The 23,540-nt window shown below is 39.8% G+C and overlaps 1 protein-coding gene across 1 annotated transcript in view; it reads right to left on the reverse strand.

The window, feature by feature from the left end:
* The window catches only part of LOC131954082 (protein MON2 homolog), a 45,471-nt gene extending 22,260 nt beyond the window's left edge, over positions 1-23,211 (reverse strand). The window contains exons 1-19 of the mRNA XM_059317597.1: positions 23,084-23,211; positions 21,644-21,835; positions 21,368-21,431; positions 21,134-21,261; positions 20,417-20,548; positions 19,429-19,561; positions 16,608-16,708; positions 16,152-16,277; positions 15,576-15,770; positions 14,852-14,976; positions 14,504-14,631; positions 13,924-14,077; positions 11,264-11,433; positions 10,706-10,793; positions 8,610-8,794; positions 6,797-6,921; positions 5,995-6,099; positions 4,281-4,438; positions 2,235-2,322 (exon numbers count right to left, since the gene is read on the reverse strand). Coding sequence (XP_059173580.1) covers positions 2,235-2,322; positions 4,281-4,438; positions 5,995-6,099; positions 6,797-6,921; positions 8,610-8,794; positions 10,706-10,793; positions 11,264-11,433; positions 13,924-14,077; positions 14,504-14,631; positions 14,852-14,976; positions 15,576-15,770; positions 16,152-16,277; positions 16,608-16,708; positions 19,429-19,561; positions 20,417-20,548; positions 21,134-21,261; positions 21,368-21,431; positions 21,644-21,760 — 2,322 coding nt within the window. The 5' untranslated portion in view covers positions 21,761-21,835; positions 23,084-23,211. The remainder of the gene's footprint in view (positions 1-2,234; positions 2,323-4,280; positions 4,439-5,994; positions 6,100-6,796; positions 6,922-8,609; positions 8,795-10,705; positions 10,794-11,263; positions 11,434-13,923; positions 14,078-14,503; positions 14,632-14,851; positions 14,977-15,575; positions 15,771-16,151; positions 16,278-16,607; positions 16,709-19,428; positions 19,562-20,416; positions 20,549-21,133; positions 21,262-21,367; positions 21,432-21,643; positions 21,836-23,083) is intronic.
* Positions 23,212-23,540: the final 329 nt, after the last annotated feature.

Raw genomic sequence — 23,540 nt, forward strand, 5'->3', positions numbered from 1 at the left:
TTCTGAATCATTTTAAAAAACCACAAACTGTCGTGTTTCAAATAAAGAATTACCCCCCTAAAAACTGGCCAGATTTTTTGACATTCCAGATTTCACTGCCAAAAAAAAATTAACAAAAGACACGTCACGCAAAAAATAATTTAAAAAAGAAAAAACACAAATAATTATTATCTTTCCATCGGGGATGCTGATAGTAGGCTTGAACGAAAACATTTTGCCAGATCCTAGGGTGAAATTCAATACGAGTCAGGTAGACCAACACAGTTTTTTTTTTACCTCCCTTTCCCCCAACGGCGCATCTAGGCAGGGGTTTAAAAAAAAAGACAACGAAAATTAAACTGATTTACATTTCCGCCAGCAGAGGACTGGAAATGGAAAGTTTAACAGATGTAGATAATTGGATTGTGTCCCTTCTTGTTTTTGTAACCTTTCAATTATGTACCCAGCCATTGCTTCAAATATTCAGCAGACTACAGGGGCAGATTACTCTAGTTGACTGGCATTAGAGAACAAAGGAACGGGAAGAGCTGATTGGACTATTTCAATCCGAGGCTGTCCAATTAAATCCAGTGCAAATAGCCTTGGATATTTTCTGCATCCACACTCCCGAGCAGCCACTCAACTGGATAACAAGCATCGTGTGATTACCATAAAATTTGATTTGCCAGAATCTATCTCACACATGATGAGCGAGCTGGGACTAGGAATGTTAAATAAAGCTGAAAATAAAGCGGTCAATACATTGGAGGTAGGGTTTGTTAAGCTGATGTCAGGTAGCAGGGCTGTTGTTGATCTTGTGGGCATTAAATAATTTAACTAACTGTGAACAGAGTTTCTTTCAGGTATGTCTTGGGGTGGGGGTGCCGCCCCCCCCCCCTTCAGACGCACATCCACCGCTCCGAACCCCGAAAAGAAATAGAATTTATATACAACTTTTACCAATGCCCACACAACCAGGAAAGTCCCCCATCCTTGAAAGTTTCAAATGGCCCCCCACCCCAAACCAAATGTCTATAAGAAAGACTGAAAGTGAAATAACCATAGTTTATTAAACTGATGTAGGCTAAAATAAAATTTAGCTAAGATTTAGTTATTCTCATGAACATTACATCTTTTAACCAGGAGAGAATGACGTTCAGTATCAGGATTTGTTAAACTGATATAGGCTAAAATAAAACTTGGATAACATTTAGTTTTCTCATGAACATTACATCTTTTAACCAGCTGAGAATGACGTTTAGTATCAGGGTTTGTTAAAATGACGTAGGATAATTGATATCCTTATTTATGGAAAGTTGAGAATGCTGTAGCTGTCATTTGTTGAAAGATGCTGGCAAACCACGTAGATGAGAGTATAAACATTTTAGGTCTAGAACAATCATTGCCCTTTTCTTGCGGAAAATTAGTTTTTATTCCACAAACTGTTCAGGATCAAATTAGATCCAGGCTTATATTTCAGGTTCTATTTTAGACATTCAAGAGAACCAATATTTTTTTTTAAGTTTTTTTTTTTAGAATGTCATAGCTTTGGGTTATATTTAGCATAATGTTGTCAGAGACAAAAAAATGTAATGAGATGCCAGTTTGTGGTTAAAAAATGTAACCCTTGTGTAGGTGAGTGACCTTCTGATACCTTCAGAGAGAAACTTGGCACAGCAGGAGTTAATCAAAAGTGTCAAGTTTTTTGGGGGGGGGGGGGGGGGGGGGCACCTACCAACGGCTGAGGTGTCAAGTTTGTTTTTTTTTTGGGGGGGGGGGGGGGGGGGGGGGTGAAAACTTTAACTTTGTTGTAGGTCAAATCCATAGTGTGTGTATGTGAGTATGTACATGTGTGTGTAAGTGTTGGGTAAAAACTAACCCTGAGTGTGTGTTGGTGTGTGTGTGTGTGTAGGTCTAGATGTAAAAACTCACCCTATTGTTGTAGGCCAGCTCCACTCTATGTGTGTAGGTGTGTATGTGTGTTGGTGTGTGTGTATGTAGTGGTGTATGTTTGTGTGTGTGTGTGTAGGTCTAGATGTAAAAACTCACCCTATTGTTGTAGGCCAGCTCCACTCTATGTGTGTAGGTGTGTATGTGTGTTGGTGTGTGTGTATGTAGTGGTGTATGTTTGTGTGTGTGTGTAGGTCTAGATGTAAAGACTCACCCTATTATTGTAGGCCAGCTCCACTCTATGTGTGTGTTGGTGTGTGTATGTAGGGGTGTGTGTGTTGGTGTGTGTAGATGTCAAGACTCACCCTGTTGTTGTAGGCCAGCTCCATAGACTCTGACGACAGCTTACACAGGGCATCAATCAGGTGGTGGAGTGCCACGTCATCCAGGTACCTACAAGGCCAAGGTCACAGCATTACAGACATATGACAGGAAATGCCACCCTGCCCACCCCCTTTTTTAAAGTGAGGTTCATACTTGAATAGCATCATGACCCTTTGATTGCAACCCATCTCCCCGACTATAAAATATTCATAACCCTAACATATACAGTAACATGATTTATATCAATTTGGGCATGAACCACTAAAATTTAAAACCTCATTATAAATATTTAAAAACATAATCGAGGAACAATCTAATTTGAAGTTTGAAATGGCAGGATCAAGCCAGTTCACTTCTTGCAACACCTGAAACTTGTTTTAAAATTATCTTTTAAAACTATAGATTGGAATAAATATAAAAAATTATGACTGATTAATTGATGGAACAAAATCAAACATTATGGCTTTTGGTTTAAAATCTGCTGACAGATAATTTACTGGGAGCACTCAAACGGCCTAGATAAAGGGCAGATAACTCACTGGGAGCACTCACACAGCCTAGATAAAGGGCAGATAACTCACTGGGAGCACTCAAACAGCCTAGATAAAGGGCAGATAACTGAGCTCTCAAACAGCCTAGATAAAGGGCAGATAACTCAGTGTGAGCCCTCAAACAGCCTAGATAAAGGGCAGATAACTCAGTGTGAGCCCTCAAACAGCCTAGATAAAGGGCAGATAACTGAGCTCTCAAACAGCCTAGATAAAGGGCAGATAACTCAATGGGAGCTCTCAAACAGCCTAGATAAAGGGCAGATAACTCACTGTGAGCTCTCAAACAGCCTAGATAAAGGGCAGATAACTCACTGGGAGCCCTCAAACAGCCTAGATAAAGGGCAGATAACTCACTGGGAGCCCTCAAACAGCCTAGATAAAGGGCAGATAACTCACTGGAAGCCCTCAAACAGCCTAGATAAAGGGCAGATAACTCACTGGAAGCCCTCAAACAGCCTAGATAAAGGGCAGATAACTCACTGGAAGCCCTCAAACAGCCTAGATAAAGGGCAGATAACTCACTGGGAGCACTCAAACAGCCTAGATAAAGGGCAGATAACTGAGCTCTCAAACAGCCTAGATAAAGGGCAGATAACTCAATGTGAGCCCTCAAACAGCCTAGATAAAGGGCAGATAACTCACTGGGAGCACTCAAACAGCCTAGATAAAGGGCAGATAACTGAGCTCTCAAACAGCCTAGATAAAGGGCAGATAACTCAATGGGAGCTCTCAAACAGCCTAGATAAAGGGCAGATAACTCACTGTGAGCTCTCAAACAACCTAGATAAAGGGCAGATAACTCACTGGAAGCCCTCAAACAGCCTAGATAAAGGGCAGATAACTCACTGGGAGCACTCAATCAACCTAGATAAAGGGCAGATAACTCACTGTGAGCTCTCAAACAGCCTAGATAAAGGGCAGATAACTCACTGGGAGCTCTCAAAGAGCCTAGATAAAGGGCAGATAACTCACTGTGAGCTCTCAAAGAGCCTAGATAAAGGGCAGATAACTCACTGTGAGCTCTCAAACAGCCTAGATAAAGGGCAGATAACTCACTGTGAGCTCTCAAAGAGCCTAGATAAAGGGCAGATAACTCACTGTGAGCTCTCAAACAGCCTAGATAAAGGGCAGATAACTCACTGTGAGCTCTCAAAGAGCCTAGATAAAGGGCAGATAACTCACTGGGAGCTCTCAAAGAGCCTAGATAAAGGGCAGATAACTCACTGTGAGCTCTCAAAGAGCCTAGATAAAGGGCAGATAACTCACTGTGAGCTCTCAAACAGCCTAGATAAAGGGCAGATAACTCACTGTGAGCTCTCAAAGAGCCTAGATAAAGGGCAGATAACTCACTGTGAGCTCTCAAACAGCCTAGATAAAGGGCAGATAACTCACTGTGAGCTCTCAAACAGCCTAGATAAAGGGCAGATAACTCACTGTGAGCTCTCAAACAGCCTAGATAAAGGGCAGATAACTCACTGTGAGCTCTCAAACAGCCTAGATAACATGGCAGACAGCACAGGGAGGTCAGCCATGGCTGCTGTTGTTATGACGCTGCTGCTTGCGTCGTTGATCTGCTGGCCGGCCTTCAAGCTGCCTCCTGCTGATGGTTTCAGACCCAAGATCCACACAAGGTGCTGTCAATAGATGGGTGAGATGGACAAATAATTGTGTGGATAGGCGAGGTGGACAAATAGTTGTGTGTATAGGCTAGGTGGACAAATAATTGTGTGTATAGGTGAGGTGGACAAATAATTGTGTGGATAGGTGAGGTGGACAAATAATTGTGTGGATAGGTGAGATGGACAAATAATTGTGTGTGGACAAATAATTGTGTGTATAGGTTAGGTGGACAAAAAATTGTGTGTATAGGCTAGGTGGACAAATAATTGTGTGTATACGCTAGGTGGACAAATAATTGTGTGTTTAGTCTAGGTGGTCAAATAATTGTATGTGGACAAATAATTGTGTGTATAGGTTAGGTGGACAAATAATTGTGTGTATAGGCTAGGTGGACAAATAATTGTGTGTTTAGTCTAGGTGGTCAAATAATTGTATGTGGACCAATAATTGTGTGTATAGGTTAGGTGGACAAATAATTGTGTGTGGACAAATAATTGTGTGTATAGGTTAGGTGGACAAATAAACAAAAAGGGCATATAAACAAAAAGGGCATTCGTCAAAGTGTAACTGATGAGTAATGATGTTGAAACAAGGACATTTGTAATGATAAATGATCCCATATAAAATATCTGTTGCCTTATACAAACAGGGGATGGTAGAGCGCTGACTGTTAACCCTAAAGTCTCGAATTCGAATCTAGCTTCAAGTCAGTGAAACATTCCTAAGTTCACCCAGCTCTGATGGGTACCTAACTCACATTTGGGAAAGTGAATGTGGCTGGGCAAAGTGCTGACCCTTCAAATGCCAATGTCACAGAAACAGGGGAACTCTACTTCACTTTCTCAGTGGACCGTTGAGTTCAAAAAGGGAACTTTACTTTTGTCAAAATAAGGGAGCAAATTCAAGATGGGTAAGAATAAAAAGAACAACTCTTTGTTGAGGTCAATGAAGTTTTTATGTGCCCTCTCATAAATAACTTACACACTCTTTAGAAAGTGTACATTTGAATCAGGATGGATTAAAAAAGTTATTTGAAATGACCCAGACTGGAATTAATTATTGAAAAGCTCTATTTGACAAAAACAATGGTGATGTCTCAACTGTACTAAGATTTGCTTTGAAGTCAGATGTAACACAAGATACCCTGAAACCTGTGGTAACTGAACACTGGCTAGCTTCAAACAAAACACATTATTTTTAAAACCCTTAGTACACAAGGTGCGGAAGTTAGGATGGTGAAATCTGCTTTATGTAGAATACTATATTAGCTGTGACTGGTGCCACCAACACATTCCCCCCCCCCCCCCCCCCCCCACCCCACAAAAAATATACCTTAGCCACCTTTCTCACCTAATAAAGAGAGACAACTTGCTAAATTTTTATAAAAGGAAAAGGAAAAAATGTTATCTCCCTTAAATTAGAATTTTTAAACTCTGTGTAATATAGATTAATTTTTTACTTGTAGTTGTAGTCATCAATCTTAATTTTTTAAATTATTTATTTTTAATTATTTAGCACACAAAGTTTTTTTTAATTTCAAAATAAAGATTAAATTTTGTTGCGCTCTCACCTGAAGTGTGGTTAAGACTAGATGCCAGGCAGAGCCTAAAATATCACCATGACAATGGGCAAGACTCAAAAGTGCCCTCATAACTTGAATGTTTTTGGCTGTCAACTGAGGAGGTAAAAGAAAATAATTAATGAGGATTAGATAAAAATTAGGAAAGATGAACGAAAAGGTGTCAATTCTACAAATAAAGTCAATACTATAATCAATTAGCTTGATCTGTGAAGTCAGAGTAAACCTTTTAATTGACAACAATTTTTAACTTAACAAATCTTTTAAATATAAGAAATCTATTCATCTTGTATAAAACACTATTTTATGCAAAATAAGCAGATTATAATACTGAGATTTTTTTAAAATACGTTATTGTTGTGGCTCATGGTTTAAAATCAATATAGCAGGGTAGGGTGGAGGTAAAATATGGTTTTAATATAACTTGTCAATGTTTTCACAAGCAAAGTACTAAATACAAAAGAGACCTTTTTAGGTGCACAGTTTAATATGTAAAACTTTAAATCTTACAGGCTTTGGTATATGAGATTATGTGTATGATTTAATGTGTGTAATTTAGTGACATACAAAGACCTGACTTTGGAATATGAAATTAAGTGTATGATTTAATGTGTGAAATTTTGTAAGACGTACAGAGACTTGACTGGAATATGATATTATGTGTATGATTTAATGTGTCAAATTTAGTAAGACGTACAGAGACTTGACTGTGGTATATGAGATACGTACAGAGACTTGACTTTGGTATATGAGATACGTACAGAGACTTGACTTTGGCATATGAGATACGTACAGAGACTTGACTTTGGTGAGAGCCAGCAGGCAGTGAGGCTGTGGGCAGGGCTGTTCCTATGGCAACCACCTGGCTTCTCTCTACTGTGTCACTGGCAGATTCTTGACTGGCTGTTCTGTTCAGCACTGCTGTACAATAGGACAGGGGTCATCAAAGTCATAACAATGTTGTCAATAATATAGGCATTATAAGAAGGTATGTTGATTGTTGCTGTACAACAGGACAGTGGTCATCAAAGTCAAAACAATTAATTTTAAATATTATATGCATTATAAGAAGTTATGTTGATTGTTGCTGTACAACAGGACAGCAGTCATCAAAGTCAAAACAATTAATTTTAAATATTATATGCATTATAAGAAGTTATGTTGATTGTTGCTGTACAACAGGACAGCAGTCATCAAAGTCAAAACAATTAATTTTAAATATTATATGCATTATAAGAAGTTATGTTGACTGTTGCTGTACAACAGGACAGTAGTCATCAAAGTCAAAACAATTAATTTTAAATATTATATGCATTATAAGAAGTTATGTTGACTGTTGCTGTACAACAGGACAGTAGTCATCAAAGTCAAAACAATTATTTTTAAATATTATATGCATTATAAGAAGTTATGTTGATTGTTGCTGTACAACAGGACAGTGGTCATCAAAGTCAAAACAATTAATTTTAAATATTATATGCATTATAAGAAGTTATGTTGATTGTTGCTGTACAACAGGACAGCAGTCATCAAAGTCAAAACAATTAATTTTAAATATTATATGCATTATAAGAAGTTATGTTGATTGTTGCTGTACAACAGGACAGCAGTCATCAAAGTCAAAACAATTAATTTTAAATATTATATGCATTATAAGAAGTTATGTTGACTGTTGCTGTACAACAGGACAGTAGTCATCAAAGTCAAAACAATTAATTTTAAATATTATATGCATTATAAGAAGTTATGTTGACTGTTGCTGTACAACAGGACAGTAGTCATCAAAGTCAAAACAATTATTTTTAAATATTATAGGCATTATAAGAAGTTATGTGGATTGTTGCTGTTCAATAGGACAGTAGTCATCAAAGTCAAAACAATTAATTTTAAATAATATAGGCATTATAAGAAGTTATGTGCATTGTTGCTGTTCATTAGGTCAGTAGTCATCAAAGTCAAAACAATTAATTTTAAATATTATAGGCATTATAAGAAGTTATGTTGACTGTTGCTGTTCAATAAGACAGTAGTCATCAAAGTCAAAACAATTAATTTTAAACATTATATGCATTTTAAGAAGTTATGTTGACTGTTGCTGTACAACAGGACAGTAGTCATCAAAGTCAAAACAATTAATTTTAAATATTATATGCATTATAAGAAGTTATGCTGATTGTTGCTGTTCATTAGGTCAGCAGTCATCAAAGTCAAAACAATTAATTTTAAATATTATATGCAATATAAGAAGTTGTGTTGACTGTTGCTGTTCAATAGGACAGTAGTCATCAAAGTCATAACAATTATTTTTTAAATCATAAGCGTTAAAACAAAAAAATATCAACTTAACTAGGGTATAGCTGTTTAGTCATTTTTAATTTCATTAACATTATAATACTTAAAACCTAAAATATTCATCAATGTTTTGAGAATACTATTTTTTAAATAATATATTTTGTAAACAAAAATGTAGATGCTAATTAAAGGTAAATGTTCAATTTCTCTGCTTTAAAATTTTGAATAGTTATACTGTCACAAAAGTTATGGAACATGAATGCCTTTTATAAATGTCCTAGCAGAAAGTCAGGTGTAAAAAGTGCGAGGCCCACCTTTGTATCCAGAGCTGGAGTTGGCGTGAGAGTTGAGGATGGTCAGGGTGTAGTGGGGTGGGAGCGAGGCCTTACACAGGGCCGTGATGAAGGCATCCCTGGGGGTGGCCATGTTCAGGTGGCCGCACATGTTGGCGTAGGCTTCTTGGGCCTTCAGGATCATTTCAGTGGCTGACTCGTCAGTGCTTCAGACAAATGGCATCGCTTTAGTACAACTTTAAGGCTATTACAGGTTATTTCCCCTGACAAAAAAAAAGTCTACAAAAAAGTATATTCTTCAGGCAGATGATGAGATAGACTCCTTTTATTGCATCTGTTTATTTTAGCTTATTTCCCCTGATACGAAAGTTAACAGAATTTGGTATGCTGGGAACTGATTATTTTATTACATTATGATTGGTATCGCAAGTTACTCCTTCTATCCCCCAAACAAAAAAATGTTCTACTAAAATTAAAGACTGTTATATATGCAAAGTATTTTTATTATTGTTTAATTAAATGTGCATACAAAAGATGTTTTTAAAAAAAAATATCTTCTCTTAGAAGTTGTGGGTTAGGGCACAATAAAATGAATAATAAAGCAAATTACATCTGTTAAACATGTGTTTTTTTCCGTTTCTAACCATTTTTGTTTGGTAAATAACAAAAAATGATTAGAAATGTTTGAAAAGTATTCAATAAATAATTTTATAAAAATAGGACTTAAAAATAAAAAAATATTTCTCCCAGCACCTATGTACAACAAATAATATTTGTTTAAATGGTCAAAAATTGAAAATAAATGGATTGTATTGTCCATGTTTTTAAGAAATTGTGGATAATGGAAGAAATAGCATAGGCTATGATTAAGGATGTCCAGCTTTGCATGTCTTAAATAAACCAACAGTTGAGAGCAGTGTCTCTCAACTCATTATTTTACATGTGATGGTTTCAGCAGTAAAGAATGTAAATTACATTACAACAGAACACATGAGAGGTATGATAATTGATAATGGAAGCTTGGAGGTGGATGCCTAGCTTCTAAAAATGAAGAACCCACAATTTTTATTTCTATGGAATGGGAGATGACAGCTAGAGCCAGTAAACAGGATTATTTCTTAGCTTTCACTGACTGAGTTGTGTAACAAAGTTAGAAAAGAAACAGTGCTATCTGAAACTACAATGTAATCTTAACCAGATGATGAATTAACTATGCTGCAAAAAAGTTGAATCTTATACAAGATAATACAGTTAATTAATGAAATATTGGCTGGTGATTCTTTTTAAAATGCATAAAAAACGTAAGGTTAATGGAAATTTGATTTTTCAAGATTTTTTAAGCTGTAATTAAATTGTGAAATAACATTCATAGCACAGAAAGACATTAATTAATTTTTTAAAGATAATGTGATTTTAATAAAAAAAAAATTCTGTAAAAAGTTGCATTGAAAAAATAATTTTAAAATACGTGTATGGAATTACACAATTAAAGGTGAACTATATACTTTAACATGGCAGTCACATAGAACGTTCACAGTAACAAAGATTGTGACATGTGGTGTCACTTCTCTAATACATCACAGCCATATAAAACATAAACAGCAACACAATTTTTAGCAGTAAATAAGTAATGAGTAAAAATTAAGCATAAGAAAATAGAAATTCAAAACATACCGGGATAAGCCACAATAATTTTCAAAACTACAAACATCAGAGGAAATGACAGAAATTTTTTTTTAAATGAGAGATAAAATAAGTTACCTAGAACTAGAGCTTATATACACTAACAAAACCTAAGTTGCACTAAAATTCTATTTATGAAACCATTTGGAGGATAGAAACAATTTTGTAATTCAAATTAGGTCAAGAATTTGCCTTTACTGAGTTGCCTGGGATAACCTATCTAAGGCTTGCTACTAACTGTTGCTGTTTGTTTTGTCGTCAAGAATTGCATGATGTCATGAAATCTGGCGTCTAACAAAAGGTGAAATGTCATGTGTCATGTGAGGTCAGTGACCTGGCGTCTAACAAAAGGTGAAATGTCATGTGTCGTGTGAGGTCAGTTACCTGGCGTCTAACAAAAGGTGAAATGTCATGTGTCATGTGAGGTCAGTTACCTGGCGTCCAGCAGAAGTGAGAGTGCAGCCAGCATGCCACACCAGGAGGAGTTGATCAGCTCAATGTTCAGTTGTCTGTCTTCTTCAGCTGAAACACAGGGAGTACACATTTAGGTACACATGTTGTGTACACACATTCACATCACACTGTATACACATTCACATCACACTGTGTACACACATTCACATCACACTGTATACACATTCACATCACACTGTATACACATTCACATCACACTGTATACACATTCACATCACACTGTATACACATTCACATCACACTGTATGCACATTCAAATTTAACACATTCAAACCAAACTTTGTGTACACGCACTCAAATCACACTTTTTGTACACATTTTAAATAACACTTCCTGTACACATAATTCAAATAACATTTTTGAACACACATTCAAATAACATTTTTGAACACACATTCAAATAACATTTTTGTACACACATTCAAAAAACAAACAATAAAATTACACTTTCTGCACACAATCAAATAACACTTTTGTATATACATTAACATAACACATTTTTACACAAAAGTCCTTACATGATTCTGTCACATCCACCTCCCTCTTTGCCTTGAGCTCCCCCTCCTCCCCTTCCCCCATGACCAGGACCTGGACTGTCTTGGTCATCTCCATCAAGTTGCGGAAGGCCAGAGAGACACCGTAGCCATCAGGTACAGCTGGGGGCTCTGTCTTGTCCAGCAGCTCCAGGCTACAACATGTACACACGTCACATGAGTTGGGGGAGAGATGGCTGGACCCACAGTAGGTGTGTGAGGGTGGGGTCTGTGAGGGAGGGTGTTGTCTGTGTGGGAGGGTGTTGTCTGTGTGGGAGGATGTGTGTGGGAGGGTGTTGTCTGAGTGGGAGGGTGTGTGTGGGAGGGTGTTGTCTGTGTGGGAGGGTGTGTGTGGGAGGGTGTGTGTGAGAGGCTGTAGTCTGTGTCAGAGGGTGAGGTCTGTGTGGGAGGGTGTTGTCTGTGTGGGAGGGTGTTGTTTGTGGGGGGAGGGTGTTGTCTGTGTGGGAGGGTGTGTGTGGGAGGGTGTTGTCTGTTTGGGTGGGTGTTGTCTGTGTGGGAGGGTGTTGTCTGTGTGGGAGGGTGTGTGTGGGAGGGTGTTGTCTGAGTGGGAGGGTGTTGTCTGTGTGGGAGGGTGTGGTCTGTGTGGGAGGGTGTGTGTGGGAGGGTGTGTGTGGGAGGGTGTGTGTGGGAGGGTGTGTGTGGGAGGGTGTGTGTGGGAGGGTGTTGTCTGTGTGGGAGGGTATTGTCTGTGTGGGAGGGTGTTGTCTGTGTGGGAGGGTGTTGTCTGTGTGGGGGGGGGGTGTTGTCTGTGTGGGAGGGTGTGTGTGGGAGGGTGTGTGTGGGAGGGTGTGGTCTGTGTGGGAGGGTGTTGTCTGTGTGGGAGGGTGTGTGTGGGAGGGTGTGTGTGGGAGGGTGTGGTCTGTGTGGGGGGAGTGTTGTCTGTGTGGGAGGGTGTTGTCTGTGTGGGAGGGTGTGTGTGGGAGGGTGTGGTCTGTGTGGGAGGGTGTTGTCTGTGTGGGGGGTGTTGTCTGTGTGGGAGGGTGTTGTCTGTGTGGGAGGGTGTTGTCTGTATGGGAGGGTGTTGTCTGTGTGGGAGGGTGTTGTCTGTGTGGGAGGGTGTTGTCTGTGTGGGAGGGTGTGTGTAGGAGGGTGTTGTCTGTGTGGGAGGGTGTTATGTGTGTGGGAGGGTGTTGTCTGTGTGGGAGGGTGTGTGTGGGAGGGTGTTGTCTGTGTGGGAGGATGTGTGAGAGGCTGTAGTCTGTGTCAGAGGGTGTGGTCTGTGTGGGAGGGTGTTGTCTGTGTGGGAGGGTGTTGTCTGTGTGGGAGGGTGTGTGTGGGAGGGTGTTGTCTGTGTGGGGGGTGTTGTCTGTGTGGGAGGGTGTTGTCTGTGTGGGAGGGTGTTGTCTGTATGGGAGGGTGTTGTCTGTGTGGGAGGGTGTTGTCTGTGTGGGAGGGTGTGTGTAGGAGGGTGTTGTCTGTGTGGGAGGGTGTTATGTGTGTGGGAGGGTGTTGTCTGTGTGGGAGGGTGTGTGGGAGGGTGTGTGTGGGAGAGTGTTGTCTGTGTGGGAGGATGTGTGAGAGGCTGTAGTCTGTGTCAGAGGGTGTGGTCTGTGTGGGAGGGTGTTGTCTGTGTGGGAGGGTGTATTCTGTGTGGGAGGGTGTGTGTGGGAGGGTGTGTGTGGGAGGCTATTGTTGGTAGTGTGTGTGAGAGGCTGTAGTCGGTGTCAGAGGGTGTTGTCTGTGTGGGAGGGTGTGTGTGGGAGGCTGTTGTTGGTAGTGTGTGTGGGAGGCTGTTGTTGGTAGTGTGTGTGAGAGGCTGTTGTTGGTAGTGTGTGTGGGAGGCTGTTGTTGGTAGTGTGTGTGGGAGGCTGTTGTTGGTAGTGTTTGTGGGAGGCTGTTGTTGGTAGTGTTTGTGGGAGGCTGTTGTTAGTACTGTGTGTGGGAGGCTGTTGTTGGTAGTGTGTGTGGGAGGCTGTTGTTGGTAGTGTGTGTGGGAGGCTGTTGTTAGTAGTGTGTGTGGGAGGCTGTTGTTAGTAGTGTGTGTGGGAGGCTGTTGTTGGTAGTGTGTGTGGGAGGCTGTTGTTGGTAGTGTGTGTGGGAGGCTGTTGTTGGTAGTGTGTGTGGGAGGCTGTTGTTGGTAGTGTGTGCGGGAGGCTGTTGTTGGTAGTGTGTGTGGGAGGCTGTTGTTGGTAGTGTTTGTGAGAGGCTGTTGTTGGTAGTGTGTGTGGGAGGCTGTTGTTAGTAGTGTGTGTGGGAGGCTGTTGTTGGTAGTGTGTGTGAGAGGCTGTTGTTGGTAGTGTGTGTGGGAGGCTGTTGTTGGTAGTGTGTGTGAGAGGCTGTTGTTGGTAGTGTGTGCGGGAGGCTGTTGTTGGTAGTGTGTGTGAGAGGCTGTTGTTGGTAGTGTGTGCGGGAGGCTGTTGTTGGTAGTGTGTGTGAGAGGCTGTTGTTGGTAGTGTGACTAGGTCGAGTATTATTATAGTAAGATTGCATTATAAAGTAAGAAAAATGAATTGCTATCTCTAAGCTAAACACAGGACTATAAGGATAACAATGATGATTGGGAAAAATGAGAATAATTATTCTTGATAATTAGATTTATAAGCATAATTATAACAAGTCTGGATAATAAGAATTATAATAATCAGGACAGTAAGGATAATAAAAATAATACTGAAGTGACTCACAATCCAGCCTTGACCTGCCCCTGTGGTATGTTGGTCAACAAGGGTATCCACACCCCTCTGTAGATGAAAGCTGGCTGCGGACTCACACCCCCACCCACAGGCATACCCCCCACAATAGCTGGGGGAGTGCCCTGTGTGTCTGGAAGCTTCACACCTGTAACAAAATATAAAGCATAAGAACTGTACAACTTTTTCCTTTAGTTCCTAATGTCCACTTGCCTGTCTGTATGTTGGTTTGTGGTCAAATCAATTATGTATCTTTTGAGACAATAAAGAATTAAATATTTTGTTATATAAGCTTTTATTTTTAACTATTTTTATATTATTATAGCTAAATAAAATAGAGGTAATTTAGTACACTAAAAAGAAGTAACAATGAACTCTCCTCTATCCTACCATTGTATTAAAAGTACACTAATCATACTAGTATTTGAATGGACACAACAATTCTATCCTCATCAGTACACACACAGTACACACACAGTACACACAGAACACACACAGAACTCACACAGTACACACAGTATACACACGGTACACACACAGTACACACACATTTCTTAAAGCAAGGTTAACTCACCACCTTGGGTGACTGGCCCACCCAATGGATTCATAAACAAAGATTGAATGAAGGCTCCCAGAGCGTTGATTATGTCTCTGAAAATCTTGGTTGAGTGTGGCTTCATGTCATACGACTGACAGAAACTCCTACAAAGAAAGTGAGTAGATTTTTCAACTCTTTTCTACACACTGTATTATTTCTTATTTATAAAATAATTATTTAATATATTTCTATACACAAATCTGAGAAGATAATTATTTTGTTTAGTATTTTAATTTTTAAAAATTAAATGTGTGATGTTGTACTTCATTATTTAGGATTAGGTTATGTGATTTGAGTTATTTAGTGAATTAACCATTCACTCACTTTATAAGCCCAGGCTGTACAGATAATTTGTGGAGAACTTCTAATGAGAGACATCTTTGCCAGATTGGCTTTTCTGGATCCAAAAATTTGACCAAAAGTGAAAGGAAAATTTCACATTCAGTTACCTGGAGTTGTTTAAAAATAATTCATTGCATAAAAGTATTAGTGTGTTTGACATCAAATCTAATATCTGTAAAATATCTCACTAAATCCCACCAGAACAATAAAGAAGCAAAAAATGTGTCTAGTAAGTTTGCATTTCATAAATTTGATTGCTAATGTAATAGTCCGTAAATGTTGTGTAAAAGGAAAAAAAAAATAAGTTCAGATGTAGTAGGTTCATGTTTCTTTACCTTTATCATATGAAGAGATTGAGTGGTCAGCACTATGACTACTCACCTTTACTTGATTTGAGTCAAGAGCTTAGTAAACATAAAAATGTACTATACTTAAAATTCCCAACCAGTAATTCAAGACCGTGGGTTTTCTGTGCAATCGCCAACTAAAACAGTTAACTAAACCAATATTAACTATAATCCTATTTCAAGTTTTAGCTGTATTAAAGATATCTTTTTAAAATTATATTAGAGTCACTGATCACTAGCTTTAAAAAAATTGGTGGCCAGCTGAAAAAAGGTTGGGAACCTTTTTTCTATAATCAAGCCAGGTCTAGAGATTCAGACTTCTGACAACAGTTGACAGACACAACACAGTAACAACTCACCAGCAAGGGGTAGTAGAATCTGATGAGAACAGCTACAATCCGCAACAGCCTCATGACTATAGGGAAATAAGGTTTCTCCACCAGGGCTGGGGAGGGAGCAGGGGGGAGGCCCTGGCGGTACTTCAGGCTGGGTGAGAACAGTTTGATGACCAGTGGGCAGACTTTTTCTTTCAGCATGAAGCTAAACTCATGATGCTGTACAGGGGGAATAACTTGTAGTTAGTTTTTTGTTAAATTACACAACAAATATCTACAAGAATTCTTTTCATAAGTACACTGGTCCTTTTTATGTTGCATGTAAAATGAAATAAAAATATTCTTTTTAATAACGATTTAGAGAAATTTTGAAGATTTTATGTTGAAAAACACTAAAGAAATGGGCATTTGTCTTTCTGCACCAAGTTGTCTTAGTAAGATATCTTTTTTTTCCTAAGAAAATACCAGCAATTAAATTTCAGAAAAAATTAAAGTCCGTTTGTGTATGATCTGAAGGTGACATAATGAAATCTACATGTGTATGATCTGAAGATGACAATGAAATCTACCTGTGTATGATCTAAAGGTGACAAAACATACCTGTGAGAAGGTACTAGGGTAGCTGGTCAGCACAGACTCCAGAAGTTCCAGACCAAAAGTTCTGGTCATCTCAGTCATGCCGGTCAACCAGAATGGCTGGTCAGCATTGACTAGCTGGCATAGGTCCTGCAATAAAAACTTGTACATTAGCAACATGTCTTCAAGTTTAGAAAGTTATAACATTTATTTATAACTGTTTTTGGTTGTTTTTTTAAGGTGATGACACATGTAAAATAAAGAAAAACAGGACAGATTCTTCATTCATGACATAAAATTTTTAACATTGTTTAAAAAGTAGGCAGGTATTATAATCATTAAAAAATGGAATTATATTTTGGTGTTTCCAATATCATCTAGCTATAACCTAGACTGTATGACTGTTTTGCCTGTATCATACTTATCTACCTGGGTCTTATGTTAGCTCTAGCCTACACTATACAGGCTGATCATCTTTACCTGAAACAAGAGGTAGGCATCCCCTGCACAGGGTCTTAAAGACTTGGGTGGTGACTTGCTGCCAGCTTTTAATTCTTCTATGTTGATTGGCTCTTTAGGTTCTGGAAACAACCAATCAGATATAAGATAAACATTTTTAAATTTTTCTAAATGTCAAGCTAAACAAAAACTGTATTACTCATGGTGGGCAGTTTGTCCTCTATGACTTACCCATGGTGGGCAGTTTGTCCTCTATGACTTACCCATGGTGGGCAGTTTGTCCTCTATGACTTACCCATGGTGGGCAGTTTGTCCTCTATGACTTACCCATGGTGGGCAGCTTGTCCTCTATGACTTACCCATGGTGGGCAGCTTGTCCTTACCCATGGTGGGCAGTTTGTCCTCTATGACTTACCCATGGTGGGCAGCTTGTCTATGACTTACCCATGGTGGGCAGCTTGTCCTTACCCATGGTGGGCAGTTTGTCCTCTATGACTTACCCATGGTGGGCAGCTTGTCCTCTATGACTTACCCATGGTGGGCAGCTTGTCCTCTATGACTTACCCATGGTGGGCAGTTTGTCCTCTATGACTTACCCATGGTGGGCAGCTTGTCCTCTATGACTTACCCATGGTGGGCAGTTTGTCCTCTATGACTTACCCATGGTGGGCAGCTTGTCCTCTATGACTTACCCATGGTGGGCAGTTTGTCTATGACTTACCCATGGTGGGCAGTTTGTCCTCTATGACTTACCCATGGTGGGCAGTTTGTCCTCTATGACTTACCCATGGTGGGCAGTTTGTCCTTACCCATGGTGGGCAGTTTGTCCTCTATGACTTACCCATGGTGGGCAGTTTGTCCTTACCCATAGTAGGCAGTTTGTCCTTACCCATGGTGGGCAGCTTGTCCTCTATTACTTACCCATGGTGGGCAGTTTGTCCTCTATGACTTACCCATGGTGGGCAGTTTGTCCTCTATGACTTAACCATGGTGGGCAGTTTGTCGTCTATGACTTACCCATGGTGGGCAGTTTGTCCTCTATGACTTACCCATGGTGGGCAGTTTGTCCTCTATGACTTAACCATGGTGGGCAGTTTGTCGTCTATGACTTACCCATGGTGGGCAGCTTGTCCTCTATGACTTACCCATGGTGGGCAGTTTGTCCTCTATAACTTACCCATGGTGGGCAGTTTGTCCTCTATGACTTACCCATAGTGGGCAGTTTGTCCTTACCCATGATGGGCAGCTTGTCCTCTATGACTTACCCATGGTGGGCAGTTTGTCCTCTATAACTTACCCATGGTGGGCAGCTTGTCCTCTATGACTTACCCATGGTGGGCAGTTTGTCCTCTATGACTTACCCATGGTGGGCAGTTTGTCCTCTATGACTTACCCATAGTGGGCAGTTTGTCCTCTATGACTTACCCATGGTGGGCAGTTTGTCCTCTATGACTTAGCCATGGTGGGCAGCTTGTCCTTACCCATGGTGGGCAGTTTGTCCTTACCCATGGTGGGCAGCTTGTCCTCTATGACTTACCCATAGTGGGCAGTTTGTCCTCTATGACTTACCCATGGTGGGCAGTTTGTCCTCTATGACTTACCCATGGTGGGCAGTTTGTCCTTACCCATGGTGGGCAGTTTGTCCTTACCCATGGTGGGCAGTTTGTCCTTACCCATGGTGGGCAGTTTGTCCTCTATGACTTACCCATGGTGGGCAGCTTGTCCTCTATAACTTACCCATGGTAGGCAGCTTGTCCTCTAAGACTTACCCATGGTGGGCAGTTTGTCCTCTATGACTTACCCGTGGTGGGCAGTTTGTCCTCTATGACTTACCTATGGTGGGCAGTTTGTCCTTACCCATGGTGGGCAGCTTGTCCTTACCCATGGTGGGCAGCTTGTCCTTACCCATGGTGGGCAGTTTGTCCTCTATGACTTACCCATGGTGGGCAGCTTGTCCTCTATAACTTACCCATGGTGGGCAGTTTGTCCTCTATAACTTACCCATGGTGGGCAGCTTGTCCTCTATAACTTACCCATGGTGGGCAGTTTGTCCTCTATGACTTACCCATGGTGGGCAGCTTGTCCTTACCCATGGTGGGCAGTTTGTCCTCTATGACTTACCCATGGTGGGCAGCTTGTCCTTACCCATGGTGGGCAGTTTGTCTCTATAACTTACCCATGGTGGGCAGCTTGTCCTCTATGACTTACCCATGGTGGGCAGTTTGTCCTCTATGACTTACCCATGGTGGGCAGTTTGTCCTCTATGACTTACAGGTGGTGGGCAGTTTGTCCTTACCCATGATGGGCAGTTTGTCCTCTATGACTTACCCATGGTGGGCAGTTTGTCCTCTATGACTTACCCATGGTGGGCAGTTTGTCCTCTATGACTTACCCATGGTGGGCAGTTTGTCCTCTATGACTTACCCATGGTGGGCAGCTTGTCCTTACCCATGGTGGGCAGTTTGTCCTCTATGACTTACCAATGGTGGGCAGCTTGTCCTCTATGACTTACCCATGGTGGGCAGTTTGTCCTTACCCATTGTGGGCAGCTTGTCTATGACTTACCCATGGTGGGCAGTTTGTCCTTACCCATGGTGGGCAGCTTGTCCTCTATGACTTACCCATTGTGGGCAGCTTGTCCTCTATGACTTACCCATGGTGGGCAGTTTGTCCTCTATGACTTACCCATGGTGGGCAGTTTGTCCTCTATGACTTACCCATGGTGGGCAGTTTGTCCTCTATGACTTACCCATGGTGGGCAGCTTGTCCTCTATGACTTACCCATGGTGGGCAGCTTGTCTATGACTTACCCATGGTGGGCAGCTTGTCCTCTATGACTTACCCATGGTGGGCAGCTTGTCCTCTATGACCACCCTATCAAAGATGGCAGAGACCAGCTGTTTGATGGCTGCTGCCGCTGTGTTGATGGTTGTACTGTCTTTGGTGAAGTGAAGGCGAAAACAAAGCACAAGGGCCTGGGGAGGTGAGGGTCAGGGTAAATACAATCAAAATACAGGATATGAAACATAGCTAAGTGTATGGCTGATTGTATGAGGTTGTATGGCCGACTATATAGCTGTTGGTATGGCATGTTATTGAGCTAGTTATCAACTTAATGTAATCTGCAATTGTTTTCTATATATTCAACAACAGTATTCCAGAATTATTTACCTACTTACCCCCTCCCCCTACCTAAATTAAAGAAAGCAACTCGTTCCTAAATATCTCAATAGCAGTATTAAACATGATTGACATTATTGGTGACAAGCCTCACCTACCTTTAATGTTAAATGACAAGCCCCACCCATCTTTGATGTCAATTTTATTAGCTCCGCCCACCTTTGATACTGACAAGCCCCCCCCCCCCCTCCTCGCCTACCTTTGATTGTTGTCTGAAAAGCCTGACCCACCATTTGAGTTGACTGACATGCCCCACCCACCTTTGATGTTGACTGACAAGCCCCACCCACCTTTGATGTTGACTGACAAGCCCCACCCACCTTTGATGTTGACTGACAAGCCCCATCCACCATTGATGGTAACTGACGAGCCCCACCCACCTTTGATGTTGACTGACAAGCCCCACCCACCTTTGATGTTGACTGACAAGCCCCACCCACCTTTGATGTTGACTGACAAGCCCCACCCACCTTTGATGTTGACTGACAAGCCCCACCCACCTTTAATGTTGACTGACAAGCTCCACCCACCTTTGATGTTGACTGACAAGCCCCACCCACCTTTGATGTAGACTGACAAGCCCCACCCACCTTTGATGTTGACTGACAAGCCCCACCCATTTTTGATGTTGACTGACAAGCCCCACCCACCTTTGCTAGAGACTCATGCTGTACCACAGAGTTGATGGTGAGAAGTAAAATGGCCGTCTGCAGCAGTTTCAGCTCCTCCATCCCCACCTCCATTAGACGCCACAACATTCCAATAATAGAATCTGCTGCAGCCTGAAATAGTTATTATAAAATATGTTGAGAGACGCCACATCATTTAATTAATAGAATCTGCTGCAGCCTGCAAGGGTTATTTAAAAAAATGTTGACAGACGCCACAACATTCCAATAATAGAATCTGCTGCAGCCTGAAATGGTTAGCACAAAATATGTTGAGAGACGCCACAATATTCCAATAATGGGATATTTTTCACAAATTTGTTAAGCAAACAGGCTACTTCAGTCCCCGTAACAACATAATAAGCTTTAAATTTTAGAAATAATATACAGCAAGCTTTTGTTTTTATTTAGTGGTCACTTCAAATCACTTAATAGAAAATGAATTAACATAGCTGCCTGCCAATACAAAGCTATCAACAGATTAATTATAAAGACAAATAAATATTTGTAAAGAAGCACATATTCTGTAAATATTGGTCATGGTAGCAAATGAATGAGCAACTCACAGTGTTGAAAAGGATTGAATATAACAGAAGCACAGGTAGAAATAGAGAAATAAATGAGCAACTACACAGTGTTGAAAAGGATTGAATATAACAGAAGCACAGGTAGAAATAGAGAAATAAATGAGTAACTCACAGTGGAGACAGCCTCATGGGAGATCATCCTCTGTACAGCCACCAGGCACTGAGGCACCAGCTTGGGGTTTTTGGTGTCACAGCCCAGCACAAAAGGCTGGATCACGTCACTGCTCATAGACAGGAGACCTAGGTGCAAAAACAATAGTAACAGCGAAAAAAAAAAAGAGAAAATAATTTTTGGGGATTTTTAAAAAGTCATTAGTAGCTAGAGGTATTTAACTTCTTCACTTGCCTGCAATGATATCCTCATTTTTAGCTGATACTGTCCTTAACTTGACCTGCACCATTTCAGCACACTGCAACACAATAATAAATTTATACTTTTTGATGTTTGAAAGTATTTAAAGTTATACCATCAACTAGCAATATTTTTTTAAAATATATCTTATTTAGTCCAGTAAGTTAGAACTTATAATGTATATAATTATATGGGTGCGTATCAAATATGAAATAATTGTAATCATTTCCACTTGTTCATCAAGTTTCATTAAAATGTCAGTAGGCTTACCTCTTTGACTTCAGGATGTTTTCTTTTACATTCCGCAGACAGCATTCGTAAATCATTCTGCATGCTGTCCAAAAGTTTTTTAGCAAGAACAGGGTTGTTCTGACCATGAGTTCCCATGATGGCGATTTTGCACAAACCCTCAATCAATTTCAAGTCTTAATAAATGACCATAAAAACAGACAGAGAAGATTTCTGCAAAAAAATGTAAGCCTAATAAAATTGACAGTTATAAATTCAATATGGTATTAACAGTAAAATACTATTTCTATTAACTTTTTTTACTAGAAATATACATTAGGGGTCATCCATTTATGACGTCCACAAATTTTTTGGATTTTGGACCCCCCCCCCCCTCCACAAAAATCCACTTATTTCCCTTATGTAAGTCCATACGCGTCCGCAAAAGTCCATTTTCTTCTGACACCCCCCCCCCCCCGCGTGTGGACGTCATAAATGGATGACCCCTTGCTGATTGAGAGATGATGATTTATCATGTGAGAAATACTGGTTAAACTGTATCAAATCATCAAAATTTAATATTGCTGTATCTAACAGAACCTCACTTTAGCTCGCACAGAAAATATAACATTGCTGTAAATGAAAAAAAATGTCTCTAGTATGGTCCAAAGGAGAAATACTGATAGAATTTGATTTTGCTGAACTATGGTGGATTTTAGTTTTAATTCTAATGGCCTAGTTAAAAAAAAAAATAAAAACCTAGAAATAGAGAGGCTTAATGAAAACACATCAAAATGTAAAAACAGCGGGACACCATAACTATTAGATTAGATATTAGAATTATTTTTTTCAATTAGTAAGATAACTAGGCCTTATATTTGGTATGAGTAAAGTTAAAGCCTTAACGCACAAATATCCAAAATCTGCCGATTTTCTGAACACTATAGTATAGACTATAAATCTACTTACTAGTAATACTAGTTCACAAGTATACTAGCAGACTACAGAGGAAATCATTCTAACTAATCTTAATCTAACTCTAGTTACCTCATCTAACACTATTACTAGATCTAGAATAATCTAGATCTAGATCTACTACTGTACTCTAGTCTCTAGTCAAGTCTAGTCACTGTACTGTAGTTTTACTGTAGTCAGACTGTCGGTAGTCAGTCACAGTCTACTTCAGTCTAGTCTAGTCTAGTTAAAACGAAAATAAAAGCCTTTTAAGTTTTTTTTACGTTTTAGTAAGCTAACCTACTCAATTCAATTTAATATTAGATCTAGATCTGGATATATTTTAAAATTAAAATCTTTATTGTATCATTTCTTTGAAGTTTGAGAGAAGATACTCATTCTGACCATTTGTTTATTTATTAAAATTATTAAAAAAAAACTACAGCAGACAGAACTTCCCGTATTTTTGTGGGCGGGGTCCACAGCTGTTATTAAACTCTTCGTTGTATTATATCATAATATACTTACATTCACTAACACAATGTACCACACAGTATAATTTCAAATGGAAACTCCGACGATTTATTGAAAAGCTAGAAAAGCATTACTCAGTTACTATGTTGTAAATTTTTACAGGAGGCTGCCATGTTGAAGTTGTGACGATACCAACAAAGGGGAGATTAATCTGATTTGTTTTGATCGAGTGCGCTGAACTTATATCAAATTTTATAAAAATAAAAGATCTATTTAGACCTAGTATTTAGGTAGACCAACAGTCTATGTTATAACAAAATTTTAACGCCCTTTAGATCTAAATATATATCTTATATTTTAAAAATAGTATTTATGTAGATCTAATTAGTTATACGGATTTGTGTCATGATATTAGGCCTATGACTAAAATATTTCTAGACAACTATCTAGTTGAACTAGGCTACAACTAGTGGCGCTTTAGAGTTTATAGTTTAGAGGTATTCTCATTCTT

This window comes from Physella acuta, unplaced genomic scaffold, assembly GCF_028476545.2.
Source record: "Physella acuta isolate Inbredline_101_S28 unplaced genomic scaffold, ASM2847654v3 ptg000971l, whole genome shotgun sequence".
In the NCBI taxonomy this organism is placed as follows: Eukaryota; Metazoa; Mollusca; class Gastropoda; family Physidae; genus Physella; species Physella acuta.